The following is a 16,033-nucleotide window of genomic DNA, read 5'->3' on the forward strand; positions in this document are numbered from 1 at the left end:
GAACACTGCCATAAGGTATGGACACAGTTATATACACAACGACTGCAATAACATATATTTTTAAGTAAGTTTTAAAATTTAATGAAATATACAACATTTTAAGATACAACAAATTTATAGTTTTATGATTTGATTGAATTTACATTACTTTGCTATCACTACACTTTTAATTTATGAAATAGTTGTCTAATGTTAATGAAACGGCAAAATTACAAATCACAATTATTTTTTATGAAAATTAGATTTTGGTATCAAAAGTTTTAAAAAGTCTTTATGGTCATTTTATGTAATAATAATTAATAACATTTTGTTATTTAAGTTGATGTTTATATTTTTGTAATAATTAGTATCTGAACTAATAGAATCCAGTAACTCATAATTCAAAATAATAATTATCACAATTATCTTATTTTTTATTTATTATAATCTTAAATCTACAACTAATACTAGCTGAAATATTCTTTGCTGCTGGGTTAAAGAAAAAAAAAATTATATATAAATAGAAGGCAAAACACAATTTCAGATTTTAATAAATTTTCAAAATAAAAAAAGGTTAGCAAGTGGGTACTATTCTGCTATACATTAGGTTTTTACTATTATGGATATGTTAAATTTAAATTAAATGATATATTATAATTGTATACAAAAAATGATTCTGAGTATCTTATTTTACTTTTAGTATTACGGTTGGTTCATTTATTTTTTTCTAAAAATATTGTATTTTTTATATTATTTTAATTTAATTATTTTAATAATTTTTAATATTATTATTATAAACATTTAGTTAATAACACCTTACTGTAAATGCCATAATACAGTATGAAAGGATCATACTACAAATATATAAGATATTAAAATTTTTATTCTCTATTTTGAAAATATTATTGCATAATATATAAAAATTCATAATATACAATATAAAAATTTTAAGTTTCCACAAACGATGTTTTTAAATTGTAACAAAGTACCAATCATTGTACGTTATTTATCATTAAAATGTGTAATTTTATACAAATTTGAACTAAAAATGCAAAAAAAAAATTGTGAATATATATTTTATAATTTATATACATATATTAACTTATATAAAATTTTCAAGTTTTGACTCAGCAATAATTTTTTTATTGTCATTTATAGAATAAAACTAAAAAAAAAATTTGAAAAAATTTTGAATAGCCATATATAACTCAAAACAAGTATAATATTTTAAAAATTATTTCATTTATAGAAATTGATGATATAAACAGTTGCTAAAAATTTTAAGTTTTTAGAATTATATTTTTTAAAATTAAAATGAAATAAAAAAAAAAATCAATTTTGTAAAAACTGGAGTAAAGTGATGTACGTATTATAGAAAAAAAATAATTAATACATTTTTAAATATATCACTTACTGCAATTGGTTGACTTAAAGAAATTAATATATTGTTGTTTTATGCTTAAACCAATTAAAAAATTAATAAAAATAACTATAAATAATAAACAGTCTTTAGCTTAATATCACAGATATATAAAAAAAAAAAATGAAGTACACAAGTCACTAATTATGAAGATGAATATAAATAAAATAAATACACACACAAACCTATATAATTGTTTTCTTAACTATAAAATCATTCATCATCATCAATAACAATAACTCCTTCATCTTTAGGATCATCCTCCCTTAAAAACAATAAATATCAATTAAGTATGTAATTTTGGTTTTATATCAATTAAACAATTAATACAATTATACATACACAAATTCCTCCTTAAGTTTTTCAAACTCTTTTGCCATAACATTTCTTAAATATGGTTCTAAACATAGTAATGATGCCTTATAAATTTCTTTCACTAATTTATGGGAACCATATTTATATTCAAAACGAATGCAGTCAGACCATACTTCTGTATAATCAATTTTAAATTAGCTTCAATAATATTGTAGAAAAAATTAATACTCACTAATGTCTGTTTGGCCAAAAGTATTGCATACATCATTATACAATTTTCTAATAGTTCTCAATTTGGTAATTCCTGAATTCTGAGTGTGTTCAAATGAAATCATGGTTGTATACAACTGTTTACATTCTGGTTTTATATCTCTAAGTTCAATGAACAATTCACGAGTTGAAAGTATTCCATTATGAACTACGCTCCATTCCAAATATTCAGGTCTGATTATAAAATTAATTTCTGGGAATGGAAAATGTGAGCCTTCGTGATATAATTGTTGGAGCTAAATAAAAATAAATATTGATAAAAATCAAACAACAAAATATTTACTAGTAGAAAATAATATTTATAATATAAACTCTATATAATTATCAATAACTCATAGGCAAGTATACACTGTGAGTATTGAAGATATTACTATTGATATCTGCTATACTTGAAGTGCAAAAGGTAAAAAATATATTAGAAAAAAAACCTTAACAAAAATATTGAATTAATTACTACTGAAATATGTTAAGTAGTTAAGATTTCATTGTATAACATTAAAATATTTAACTTTAGATCAAATATATCAAAATAAAATACCATAGATTATTATGAAATATAAAAATTAATTGACATTTAAGTTATTTAAAGAAAATTGTAAATTGTATATTAAATGAATAAAATATTAAGAAAAGATTAAAATTAAAATGCATATCATACATGATATCAATATAGTTAGAATAAAATAAAATAGCTAATAGAAATGAATAAATAAATCACAGAAAATTTATGATATGCATACTCTGTTTAGTTAAAGTTAATTCACTTGTTCGACAAAAACTGATCAAAGCCACATATTCTTGTCAATAATTTTTAGCGACTAGCAGCTAGCGTGGAACTTTGTATCTGTATGAATATCAGTTGCTCTTCCGACTACGAAGACAATGATTATTGACGTATACCGGTGACCAATCACAGAGCACTCGTTACTGATAAGGGTTGGACATCTGTTTCAGCAGCTTAGTATGCATATGCAAAGGTGGATCAATTTAAACTAAACAGAGTATAAAATATGGCTAACATGTAATATACATAATTTATTTCATGATCACATTTGTTATAAAAATCTACAAGCATTATATGCATAAAGTATCAAGGGAGAACTTTTACCTCCATAGTCACAATTAATTATTTTTGTAAGAAATTATCAAAATATTAATACTTATTTTACCAATTTCGGATGAGTGTTTCCCAAGTATAAAATTAGAATTTCCCATAGAGGCATCGATTTGCTTGTTAAAGCTCGAACACCAGCTTGAAAAGCTTCAATACCCATTTCAAGACAGTCATAGCTCAAATAATATGATATTAAATGAATCCAGAGCTCTACACTATCTTCTATCACTTCAACTGCTTTTCTCAGAATTCTATGACCGTCTTTATTTGTGTTTTTAGCCTAAATAAAAATAAATAAACAAATTTTTATTTATATAAAATACTTATACAGTAATACTTTATAAAAATTTACCCAATAAATATAATGTTCAGATTTGCGTAATGCCTTGTTATTGTGCGCTTCTTGAAAGGTTCGCTCCATTGTTTCATTCATAAAATTTCTTATTGTTTCTTTTTTCATGCGATAGGATTTTCTAATTTCTATAACATGATCAATATAAAAGTTCCATAATTTATGTTTATTTTTTAATGGTAAATTTTCTTTTAATCCATCTTCATAAGTTTTAATGCAGTTTCTATACAACAAACATGTCAGTATTAGAAAAAAAAATGTTTTCAAATCTTTATATACTAACCTAATACCACTAATATAATTTTTATCGTAGTGTAATTGCTCAGTTTCTTGATGATAGATAAACCCATCAAAGTGAATTTTAGCTAATTTTTGCCACATTAGTTCACTATGCCTATACTTTCTAACCATATCTCTATAAAAAAAAAAAATACATTTATAAAGATGTTCAAAAATTGTTCTGAAAAATAAATTAATACCTGACAATATTGCATTGTAGTTCTCTAACTGCACTTAATTTTATTGCTCTGTCCAATAATATAAAATGAAATTTGATATCACCTTCAAAATGTTTTATGAGGTTTCTATATTTTCCCATGGCAATCGAAAGTGAGGCACCTGCAGTCTTTTCTAAATGTTGTACTTCTACCCAGAACTCTTCTACGTATAAACGTTTACAATTTTTATGATATTTTAATCCTTCTGAAAAATATTGTCTAGCTGAATCAACATCATTTCGGTCATCAAACTCATATGTTGCTGCAGTTATATACACTTCAGGATCACTATGGTATCTCAACATGAGCGTATTCAACATATTGCTACATTTAGTAATAAATAATGTCTGAAAGTAAGAATTTATAATGGTTAAATAAATATTTAATAATCAATTTAAATTAGGTAATGAAAAGGAAATAAATTAAAATATATTTCAAAATATCAGTGTTGGGTGGTAATGTAGCAAAAATATTGTGTTACATAATTTTGTTAGTTCTTTTCATGTAACAAAAATATAATGGAAATTTCTTTTGATAAATAATTACTATAGTACTATAAATATTTAAATAGGATATATACACATTATGTAGTTTTTTATTTTAAATTTTTTACAGTTTAGTTTTTAAAAATTTGGACCATGTAAATTACAAGTTAGTTAAATAAATTATATTTTTAATTAACTCTTCTCAAAATAGATAGTAAGTTTCCCATAAATAGATTGGGTAGACTGATATCATTATGTTTTTAATCATATTAATACATACATATTTCTTAGTTAAAATGTATTGATATATATTTTTAATTATACATATCTAGTATTATTTTGCTAGTTGCTCGATGAATGATGATTGTGAGATTGTGAAAAGAAGTTAGAGAAATACTTAGGGATAATTGTCTAAACAGAAAAAAAATAAGATTTCAAAGCTATTGAAAATATAAATATAATCTTGTATTGTGTTTCTGTAAGACAACAATCAAATAAAAAATTCTTATTTACTCTGATAATGGTTGTTAATTGTTATACCTATGTTTATAGGTTGACCAACTATTTACTAGTAGTATAACAATATATTTATTTACATATAATTTCTATGCTGTCCAAATATAACATAACTTACTATGTATAAATAAAATCTATGGCATTAACAATTTTTCCATAATTTAAAATTGATTGAATGAGAGATACATGTAAATAATATATTGTATATTTGTAAATATACATGCCACTGTATTTGAATGTTAGATATATTTTCAACATCATTAAAGATAAAGAAGAATTTGTGTATAGTATCTGTTAATGTATTAATAATAATATTATCATAGTATGATTATCCCATTTAAATTTATTATTTAACATTATATCAAGGTATTTAAGTTTATTAACACATTCTAGAGTACTACAAATTGTACAGGATATAATATTACTGCTTGTTAAATGAATGAGTATTTAATACATAGAATCTTTTTTTAGAGATGTTTACATTAAAATAAATGTAATTTGATTTATCTAGGTTTAACTAGTAAATTATTATTAAACAAAGACTTGATTTATAATTATAGTAGAATTTTAAAAAAGTGAATCAATTGAATAAAAAATAAAAATAGCCATATCATTAGCATAGCAAATAGTTTTTGCATTTATGTATAAATTCAACAAACTATTAATGTATTTAATAAAAATAATAGGTCCTAGTACCGTATATTGTGGCATACTGGAATGTATTTTTAATTGAATAATTAAGGGACTATTAATCTTAACTATTTGTTAGATTTTATATACATATATATATAATTAATAAGTGATATATTTTGTCTCAGATCAATGTAATTTCATTTTTATTTTAAATATTTTATGATTTATATAATCAAAAGCTTTCTTAACATCTAATATCTCTATCACTTTATTGCTAATGTCTATGTTCGCATAAATACATTTATTGAATGAGAACAATATGCAGTTGGTAGATATTATATATAATAATTATTAGGGAAAGATTTAAATGATCTAAAAAACAAGAAAAATGCTTTAAAAAAAATATGATTTAGTGCACTCATAACAGACATTTTTTTTAAAAAAATGCTCTTAAAATTATTTTTAGCATTGAATAAACTTGTTTAATTATATAAATTTTTACTTTTAGGTATTAATTATTCATATCATTTTTATCATCTTCTAATTCTCCTATCTCCTTTTTACTCTGAAAGTTATTTCCAAAAAATGAATATACAATTTAGATAGATACATTTGTTATACTTTAATCTTGTGTTTCATAATACCACTGTTTAATCAGGTGCTGCTTAATTTTTATCGAATTTTATCAATTCATACATAAAAATGACTTAAAAACATAAAAAATGCACTAAAAATGTCAAAAAATGCAAAATGAAAGTTACATTTTTGAATTCATTGATATATGAAATTAACTTTGTGCTTGAAAAGCAATGTTTTCAGACATTCAGAAAAAAATGCAGTTTGCATTTAAATCCATTCCTTAATAATTAGAAAACATTTTTATTAGTCATAATTACTTATCATAAACATACAATTTCAGTGTATAAAATAGTTTCTTTTTACATTAAAAACTATTTTATACACTAAAATTTAAAATCATTGATGAAGTTGTAAATTATTTACTTACATTATTTGAGCAGAATTCAATATATTCTGTTAATGAAGTTTTTTCAACAGGAAATAGTAAAAACATATTGTTGTACATATCATTGATACGATTTGATAAAATGGTAAGTATTTCAGTGTTAATATACACTGTGTTATTTTCTTTCATTTCTTGCTATGAAAGAAAAATAATAATAATAGAATTGAAAATATACATGTATTCAAAAATATTACGTGCCATAATCTTACATCAATTTTAAGTTGACACGTATCTAGCATATTTAATTCAACTTTTATTTGTTTCAATAATTCATCTTTGGTAGCTAATCCAAGCGTAATCTTTTGGTTAAGTGATTTACGATCATCGTTTAGTTTTCTTAAGTTAAAACAAAGTAAAACAAATTAAATATTGTAAATAATAAAAAAACAATGGATTAATGCTTACATTAGTTCGTCCCATTTCAATATACTGTAAGTTTTCATGAAATGGATTTCAGATTCTACATCGTCTGCTGACATGATGAGAAATGATTGTTTTATCAACTTATTAATGCAAAATCCTATAAGGGTGAAATGTGTAACAACATTTAACAAATGAATAAGTCCAAATAATCGTAGTAAAAAGATACTACAATTTCAGCAAGTGATCAGTAATGACTTTATCAGATGTCAAGCATTATCAGTGTCAGGCTTTGTAATAACAGATAGAAAATACCCTAGAGGTATTTGAATTGAACCAAATGTTTTCAAAATTTAAATCATGGAAAGTCATCAAAATGATAATTAACAAATATTTAAATTATTGCAGAGCCAGTATTAGACACCGATAATTTTTCTTTGGGCAATGAGGAAAAATCATTTGAATAGCCTTGCACCGTTAATAAAAAAATGTTCAAATTATAAACGAAGTACTTACCTCACTACTGTGCAGATAATTGCCAGGCGTTGTCGTTTTGTTCAAAATGCGTCAACACTAACAAAGAAGGACGTGTGTGGTCGAAAGAGTTTAAATATTTTTTCTTACAATGGTAACACTCCGATTTTAGAGCTGTATATCTTCGTATTCGATATTATATTAATAAGTTAATTCGTTGTCGATGAGAGTAGACGGTGACTTATAGGCACCTACGAAAAAACATATACATCAATACGCGATCGACAAGAAGACAACAACCATTATTATTCTAATTTGTGTGTTGGATTCTGGTTTGTCAGAATACTATTGAAACTTTAAACATTTTTGAATTTTGATCTTCTACAATAATAATTAAGTATTGATAAACATTGATTAAATCATGATATAGATAAGATTTAACATTTTGGCGATACGACGTGTTATCACCGCTCAGTGCTCACTGTACACGAACAACTTGTTATCAGCGTGGATTACGCACGTCATGTTTTATGTGAGCAGCATTTTTTTTTTTTAATGTTCTCTGTCGTACGTCTTACTCGTCTTAGCCGATCATGTTTTCCTTCGCTCCAGGTGGAATTATGGTATAACAGCAACTGCTTATTCCCCATGACTACCATGTCATCCGGTCTCGGTAGAAACACATTCGCGTACACTCGAAAACGGTGTAAAGATAGTCGCTATATAATATTTAAATTTCATTATTTTACACAGTTACTGCAACGGTACATAACTTCTTAAACTTATAATTCGTTGTATGAATTAATTTAGTTTCTATATTTAAAAATAATAAACAATGGAAGTTGGAACAATGTACATGTTACACATGTACTGAACACAATTAATTCATGATATACGTTTTCATATTTTAGCCTTATTTCCAACTGCTGGAGCATTATTGGCAATATTTTTATGAAGAAGACATCACATCCGCATGTGTTGTTTCTGTCTTACATACGTGTATGACATAGGCAAAACGCGTTTACACGGTCTGAGTAAAACGCGCTCAATTTTGGTTCTAGAGTAATGATACCTACTATAAAATAAAACGATGACAATATTTTGGAAGGCATAATTATGAGTTTTTTAAAAAAATTAAAATTTTGAAGTTAAAGGTAAATTAAAAATTTTTGATACTTTTACTATTTCTAAACAATATAATGAACGTTATATTGGGAATAATAGAAAAAACTCAGCGTCTTGCCCTCAAACATATTTATAAGAATCATATTTTTGTATATTACAAGACAATACTACGATAATATATACACATTCAACTAAACACCAAGATAAATTGAACAAAACAATAAAACAATCTGTACATAAAAGTTTTTATTTCATATTAAATTTGTAAATTGTATACCATGTTGAACTTATAATGAAGATTATAGCAGATTTGGCTACTTTAAAAATACTTAAACATGTACAAAACATAAATAACAACATTAACAGTCAACTTATCCAAATTCACCTTCAAATTATCTGCTGCAGTATCTGAAATATATCAATTTGACTGCAAATCAGAAATTATTGTTTGCAGGGATTGGACCCTATTTGTAAACGACGAGTTTTTGCCATCCAATTTTTTGTTTTTGTATGGAGTCCTGAAATGGTTGATTGAACAACAGGAAAATTGCAACACACTTGGGACTGCTAAAATCATTAATGCTAAGGTCCCCAAACATGTAGAATTACTAGATGTTGAATGTTTTTTTTCAAGAGGTGTAATAGAATCAAATAATTTTCTGAAAACAGTTAGTTGTTATATTTTGGTTATTCATAGTAAGTAATAATTATTAATAAAAATTGACCTGTTAGCATTCATTGGTGAATCAGAATCTTCCATAAATGTATCATTATGTTCTAATGTTTGGCACAATGGCAAATTTAAACTAGGTATAGCAGTAGTAATGAAATTAAATATTAAAAAAATAAAAATATTAAATACATTAAAAAAAAAGAAAGCTTACTTTTTAATAGGAGCAAGAGGAACAGCATCTCTTAACAGAATCATCTGGCCTTCACTATTGCTAAAATGTTCAGTATAAAAATGCTTAGATCATACATGATGCCAATTACTGACCTCAGTAAGCCCAAAAGCCTGCATCCAGACAAACTTTTAAGAAATCTAAAATGACCAGAGAAACACAGATTACAACATTTAAATATTTAATATATTATTACTTACAAATGGAAAGATAAGCCTTCATTTGTACTGAATTGGATTTGCACACCACACATATATGCACCATTATAATGTATAATTAATTATATATCGAACATAAATGTAAAACAGGATAGAATAATATAAATAATATTATGGAGGTATGTATCAATAGTTAATAATTTAAATATTCTAAATGTCAATTAAAAAAAAGGCACGAAATTTGAATGATTGATAAACGAGAAATGATAACAATTAAACTACATTGGACTATCATACTGGTTTCTCTGGTGCTCTCGAGACACACGATTATTTGTTGAATAGCATACCTATACTTTTATGTATTATCTACGATTGAACCTTACAAAATTCTGGTTTTGATTAATAGTTTATTACTACTTCGGCCAAGGTGGATATATATCCATCTTGACTTTAACAAAATTAAAGTTAGCAACCTTTCGATTTTTTTTTTAAATGTGTGTTTTTCATGCTTTGTAAGAATGTAAAAAAAAGGTCGGTAAGACTTCGTTTTAAAGTTATTGGTGAAAAACTTCAAAACATACTGGTTTTCCGTAACAAAAATTTGAGTATTTTCAATTTTTTTTCAAAATGTGTGGTTCTAACGCTCAATACATTAGTAAAATCAAAATTTACTTATCCTACTTACTTGTATGTTGTAATGTTTTTGTACGTATACCTTTAAAAATAGCTTATTTTAATTTTAAAATAATTAAGCAATTAAGTTGGTAGGTAAGTATAATTGTAATTAAAAAGTTATTATAAAGTTACTAAATTAAAGTCATTAATAATGGAAAATACAAACCCATAGTTAATTTACAATTAAGATAATATAAGCATATTACTTTGTCCGATAGCAAACTACGTAATCGTCATATTTACTAATTACGATCGGTGACTTAGTTGGTGAAATAAGTATTGTTTGTGTTCAGTTTATAAATTTTATTTAGTGAAAATTACATCGATTATTGAAATTTATAAAATGTTTGAACGTACAACAAATGGCCTTCTGTCCATACCGATTAACTCAATTTTACAGTCCTGGGGCCTTATTGCAAAAAATAATGTAATAAAGACCACTTTTTAGTGTTGCGTCCGAGTACAGCATATTGTGACGGTTATGTTTGGCGTTAACAGTCGTACGATGACGTTGAGGAGTGTAACGACACGCATAATCATTAAATACTGCCCAAGCAAAATAATTTTTGAGAAAATTATAAGTGCATTACTCTTAAAAATACTTCGTATGTAGGTGGTGAAGGGACTATTGTATAAATAGATGAATCAAAATTTGGGAGGCGAAAATATCACAGGGAAGGCCAATGGGTTTTTGCCGGTTGAACGAGAAACGGCAAACGAGTTGTTGTTTTCTTGTACCTGTAGAGAATCGTGACAACTAAATCAGATAGACTAATGCTGACTTCACTAAACACTTTTAATTTTGATACTCATAGAAAGAGCAACAGCTGAAGCATTGAAAGATTGTACTAATGAATTACTTGAAACTTTAAAAATGCAACCAAAAAATATTATTGGTGTAGGTGTACAATGTAGACAACGCTAGCAATTTATGTGGCCAAAATAATTCATTGTTTACTCGGCGTCGAGTAATTTTGCCAAAATGTCAGCATTAAAATATGTGTCATTCATTAAATACTTTTTCTTCCAAAGCTTCAGATAAATTACCAGACTATATTGAATACTGACTGCATGAAACTGTATCCTGGTTTTCTCACAGTCCTCTAAGACAAATGGAATACAGCAGTGCAGCAGTCTGTACAATGCAATAAATGCTGATGGTAGTAAACAGACTAAACTTGTAAAACTATGTGCTACAAGGTGGTTAGCCTTTTACAATTGTATATTAAAGTAGTTTTAGATCAATGGTTAGAACTAAAAAATTGTTTCAATATAGCATCGCTAAAAGAAAAATGCCATAGTGCCAAAATATTATTAAATATGTTTAAGGATGACTCTAATTTATTATATTTAACATTTTTGAAACCTGTATTAAGAGAAGTTAATGATGTAAATTTGAAATTTCAATCTGAGAATACTGCTTTAACTAAAGTTTATAGAGAACTTAAATCTCTTATGATGTCTATTGCAAAACGTTTAATTAGGTCTTATTTCTTACGTGATGATGAATATGCAAATGTTTTATGCTTAGAAGATATCAATAAAGTTTCTGACACTTTGAAAAATTCACTGGCTCTTTTGCCAATAGATGATGCAGTAGATTTTGGATATGCTTTTTCAATACTTGCAGATAAAAAAACAAAAGATCCAAAATTGCTTAATATGGTTAAAAGTAACTGTGAACATTTTTTGCTGTTCTTTTGCCAAGAATTTGTTAAGCGATTACCACATAATGTAAAATGTCTACAAAAATTTAGATATTTTTTATCCTGTATCAGTATTTTCCGCCATAACACCTATATTTGCTAATTTACCATTTGACTTATCAAGTAAATAAAATAACTATTTTTGTTTAATTTAATATTTATTTTAATGCTAATAAATAAATTTTTAGTGGATAATACTGATGTTGAAGCAATGAAGCTATGGAAACACACTAACGCACGCCTCTTTGTCGCTCCGTTAAATACCGCCGAGATCTCGATCATAGATGCTCAAATTTTTCCAAATTTATATATGTTTATATTATATTATGTAGCATGCATATATATATATATACATATACATAATACAAATGTAATATATTATATTATATTAGTAATTCTGTTATATAAGTGAATCAAGTTCGTTCGTAAATTTCCAGTGTCTTAATTACCGTACAGCCGTCGCGTTATCGTGAACGCCGCACGGCCGCCGTTATCGCATACGTCGCGTAGCGGTGCGTGACCTTTGTCTCCGTGACAAACATGCCACAATCGCCGAATCCAAAAACTAAAACTAATATTAAAAATAAAAATATTAATAATAATAATACAAATAATAAAACCATTATACAGGATGCTCGCCTAAACTTATCGACAAATAATCCCAACGTGAGCCATTCACCCACACAAAATAACTTAAATAGTCCAAATAATGATGGCTGGACACATCAAGCCGAGAAAAGAAACCGCTCAAGTTCCTCAGAACCAAGCTCTCCAACTCAAAATACCAACAGACACAAAAAGCTATTTATTTCTAGAAATCGATTTGATGTTCTATCGCAAACTGAAGCAATCGAAGTTGACACAATAACACCAAACCCAGATCCTAATGTAAGCAACCCTGAAGAGCGCACCTCACAGGTAAAAAGTACAAATCTACCCCCTCCCATAATAGTAAAAGGAATTAAAGACTTTGTAAGTCTACGCTCGGAACTCATAGACCTTGTGGGTCCTGAAAACTTCACATTTAAGTCAAGCATTAACAACCTCAAAATCCTAACAAAAAACCCAGAAACCTACCGAGCAATCATCCGTTTCTTACAAGGTGCAGAAGCCGAATTCCACACCTATCAAATGCAAGAAAACAAAGCCTATCGGATAGTCATAAGAAACCTTCACCCAACAACCAACACAGCAGAAATTAGAACAGCCTTAGAAGAAATCGGTTTTCAAGTACGCCAAATCACAAATGTCCTACATAAAACAACAAAATTAAATCTTCCAATATTCTTTGTTGATCTCGAACCTTCAGAGTTAAATAAAGACATCTTCCATATAAACCACATACTTCATACTAAGGTAAAAATAGAAGAACCATATAAAAAACGTGACCTAGTACAATGTCTGAATTGCCAGGAATACGGTCATACAAAAACGTACTGTGCACATACACCAAGATGCGTTCGGTGTGCTGAACATCACATCACCTCAGCATGTATAAAGCCTCGAAATCTACCCGCCAAATGCGCGCTATGTCAGGGTGAACACCCTGCAAACTATAAAGGATGCCAAATTCACAAGGAGCTTCAAAGACGTCGCAACCCAAACTCAAGAACCATCCAATCAACTTCAATCAACAACCAGTCCAATCCAAAAACCACAGTGAAGACTTCTTCGACTGAATCCAATCCCTCGCCCTCTCAAAATAGAACTTATGCAAATGTAACCTCGAATCAGGAACCTCCGAAATCTAACAACAGTAATCAATTAGACACAGGTACCTTATTATCTAAATTTATCAGTGACTTCCAAGCTATCATAAACCCATTGCTCTCCCTTCTTACAACAGTCCTTGCCAAACTTGCAGCCCAAAATGACAAATAATACCCAAACCTCCAAATCATTGCTCATACTCCTTTGGAATGCCAATGGTATTCATAATCATGTAGCCGAACTCTCACTTGTACTTCATGAAAAACGTATAGATATAGCTCTAATATCTGAAACACACCTCACTAACAGAACAAAAATACACATACCCGACTACACAATACTGAGATCAAACCACCCAGACGGTACCGCACACGGGGGAGCGGCGATAATCATTAGATCTACAATTCTCTTTCACAATGTCTCTCAAATTAGCGAACCCCACATACAATCTTTCACCATACAAATTACTCTAGACCATTCTCCTATCTCCATCTCGGCAGCATACTGTCCCCCTAACCAAATCATTACCACAATACTATTTGAGCAATTTTTCAACTCTCTCGGAAATTACTTTATTGTTGGTGGCGACCTCAATGCCAAACACACCCAATGGGGATGTCACTCAAACTCACCAAGAGGTAACTCTCTTAGACAAGTTATTACTACCAAAAATTACTTAATCATTTCACCCCAAGACCCCACATATTGGCCAACATCACCCCGAAAGCGACCAGATATCCTTGACATATTCGTCTCTAAAATACCGAAGTATAATTGTAATTAAAAAGTTATTATAAAGTTACTAAATTAAAGTCATTAATAATGGAAAATACAAACCCATAGTTAATTTACAATTAAGATAATATAAACATATTACTTTGTCCGATAGCAAACTACGTAATCGTCATATTTACTAATTACGATCGGTGACTTAGTTGGTGAAATAAGTATTGTTTGTGTTCAGTTTATAAATTTTATTTAGTGAAAATTACATCGATTATTGAAATTTATAAAATGTTTGAACGTACAACAAATGGCCTTCTGTCCATACCGATTAACTCAATTTTACAGTCCTGGGGCCTTATTGCAAAAAATAATGTAATAAAGACCACTTTTTAGTGTTGCGTCCGAGTACAGCATATTGTGACGGTTATGTTTGGCGTTAACAGTCGTACGATGACGTTGAGGAGTGTAACGACACGCATAATCATTAAATACTGCCCAAGCAAAATAATTTTTGAGAAAATTATAAGTGCATTACTCTTAAAAATACTTCGTATGTAGGTGGTGAAGGGACTATTGTATAAATAGATGAATCAAAATTTGGGAGGCGAAAATATCACAGGGAAGGCCAATGGGTTTTTGCCGGTTGAACGAGAAACGGCAAACGAGTTGTTGTTTTCTTGTACCTGTAGAGAATCGTGACAACTAAATCAGATAGACTAATGCTGACTTCACTAAACACTTTTAATTTTGATACTCATAGAAAGAGCAACAGCTGAAGCATTGAAAGATTGTACTAATGAATTACTTGAAACTTTAAAAATGCAACCAAAAAATATTATTGGTGTAGGTGTACAATGTAGACAACGCTAGCAATTTATGTGGCCAAAATAATTCATTGTTTACTCGGCGTCGAGTAATTTTGCCAAAATGTCAGCATTAAAATATGTGTCATTCATTAAATACTTTTTCTTCCAAAGCTTCAGATAAATTACCAGACTATATTGAATACTGACTGCATGAAACTGTATCCTGGTTTTCTCACAGTCCTCTAAGACAAATGGAATACAGCAGTGCAGCAGTCTGTACAATGCAATAAATGCTGATGGTAGTAAACAGACTAAACTTGTAAAACTATGTGCTACAAGGTGGTTAGCCTTTTACAATTGTATATTAAAGTAGTTTTAGATCAATGGTTAGAACTAAAAAATTGTTTCAATATAGCATCGCTAAAAGAAAAATGCCATAGTGCCAAAATATTATTAAATATGTTTAAGGATGACTCTAATTTATTATATTTAACATTTTTGAAACCTGTATTAAGAGAAGTTAATGATGTAAATTTGAAATTTCAATCTGAGAATACTGCTTTAACTAAAGTTTATAGAGAACTTAAATCTCTTATGATGTCTATTGCAAAACGTTTAATTAGGTCTTATTTCTTACGTGATGATGAATATGCAAATGTTTTATGCTTAGAAGATATCAATAAAGTTTCTGACACTTTGAAAAATTCACTGGCTCTTTTGCCAATAGATGATGCAGTAGATTTTGGATATGCTTTTTCAATACTTGCAGATAAAAAAACAAAAGAT

At 27.8% G+C, this 16,033-nt stretch overlaps 1 protein-coding gene and 1 pseudogene across 1 annotated transcript; both read right to left on the bottom strand.

Annotated features, from left to right (window-relative positions):
- Nucleotides 1-844: 844 nt before the first annotated feature.
- On the bottom strand, nucleotides 845-7,880 carry LOC132924571 (U3 small nucleolar RNA-associated protein 6 homolog). The gene is made up of 11 exons (XM_060988953.1): nucleotides 7,482-7,880; nucleotides 7,011-7,125; nucleotides 6,815-6,941; nucleotides 6,588-6,740; nucleotides 3,930-4,294; nucleotides 3,734-3,865; nucleotides 3,451-3,673; nucleotides 3,154-3,378; nucleotides 1,947-2,220; nucleotides 1,742-1,889; nucleotides 845-1,664 (listed from the first exon to the last, which is right to left on the bottom strand). The coding sequence occupies exons 2-11, from the start codon at nucleotides 7,082-7,084 to the stop codon at nucleotides 1,613-1,615; spliced, it is 1,773 nt and encodes a 590-aa protein (XP_060844936.1). The 5' UTR covers nucleotides 7,085-7,125; nucleotides 7,482-7,880; the 3' UTR covers nucleotides 845-1,612.
- A 912-nt stretch (nucleotides 7,881-8,792) lies between these two features.
- LOC132924572 (uncharacterized) lies at nucleotides 8,793-11,486 on the bottom strand (annotated as a pseudogene).
- Nucleotides 11,487-16,033: the final 4,547 nt, after the last annotated feature.

Source organism: Rhopalosiphum padi, chromosome 3, assembly GCF_020882245.1.
Source record: "Rhopalosiphum padi isolate XX-2018 chromosome 3, ASM2088224v1, whole genome shotgun sequence".
NCBI lineage: Eukaryota > Metazoa > Arthropoda > Insecta > Hemiptera > Aphididae > Rhopalosiphum > Rhopalosiphum padi.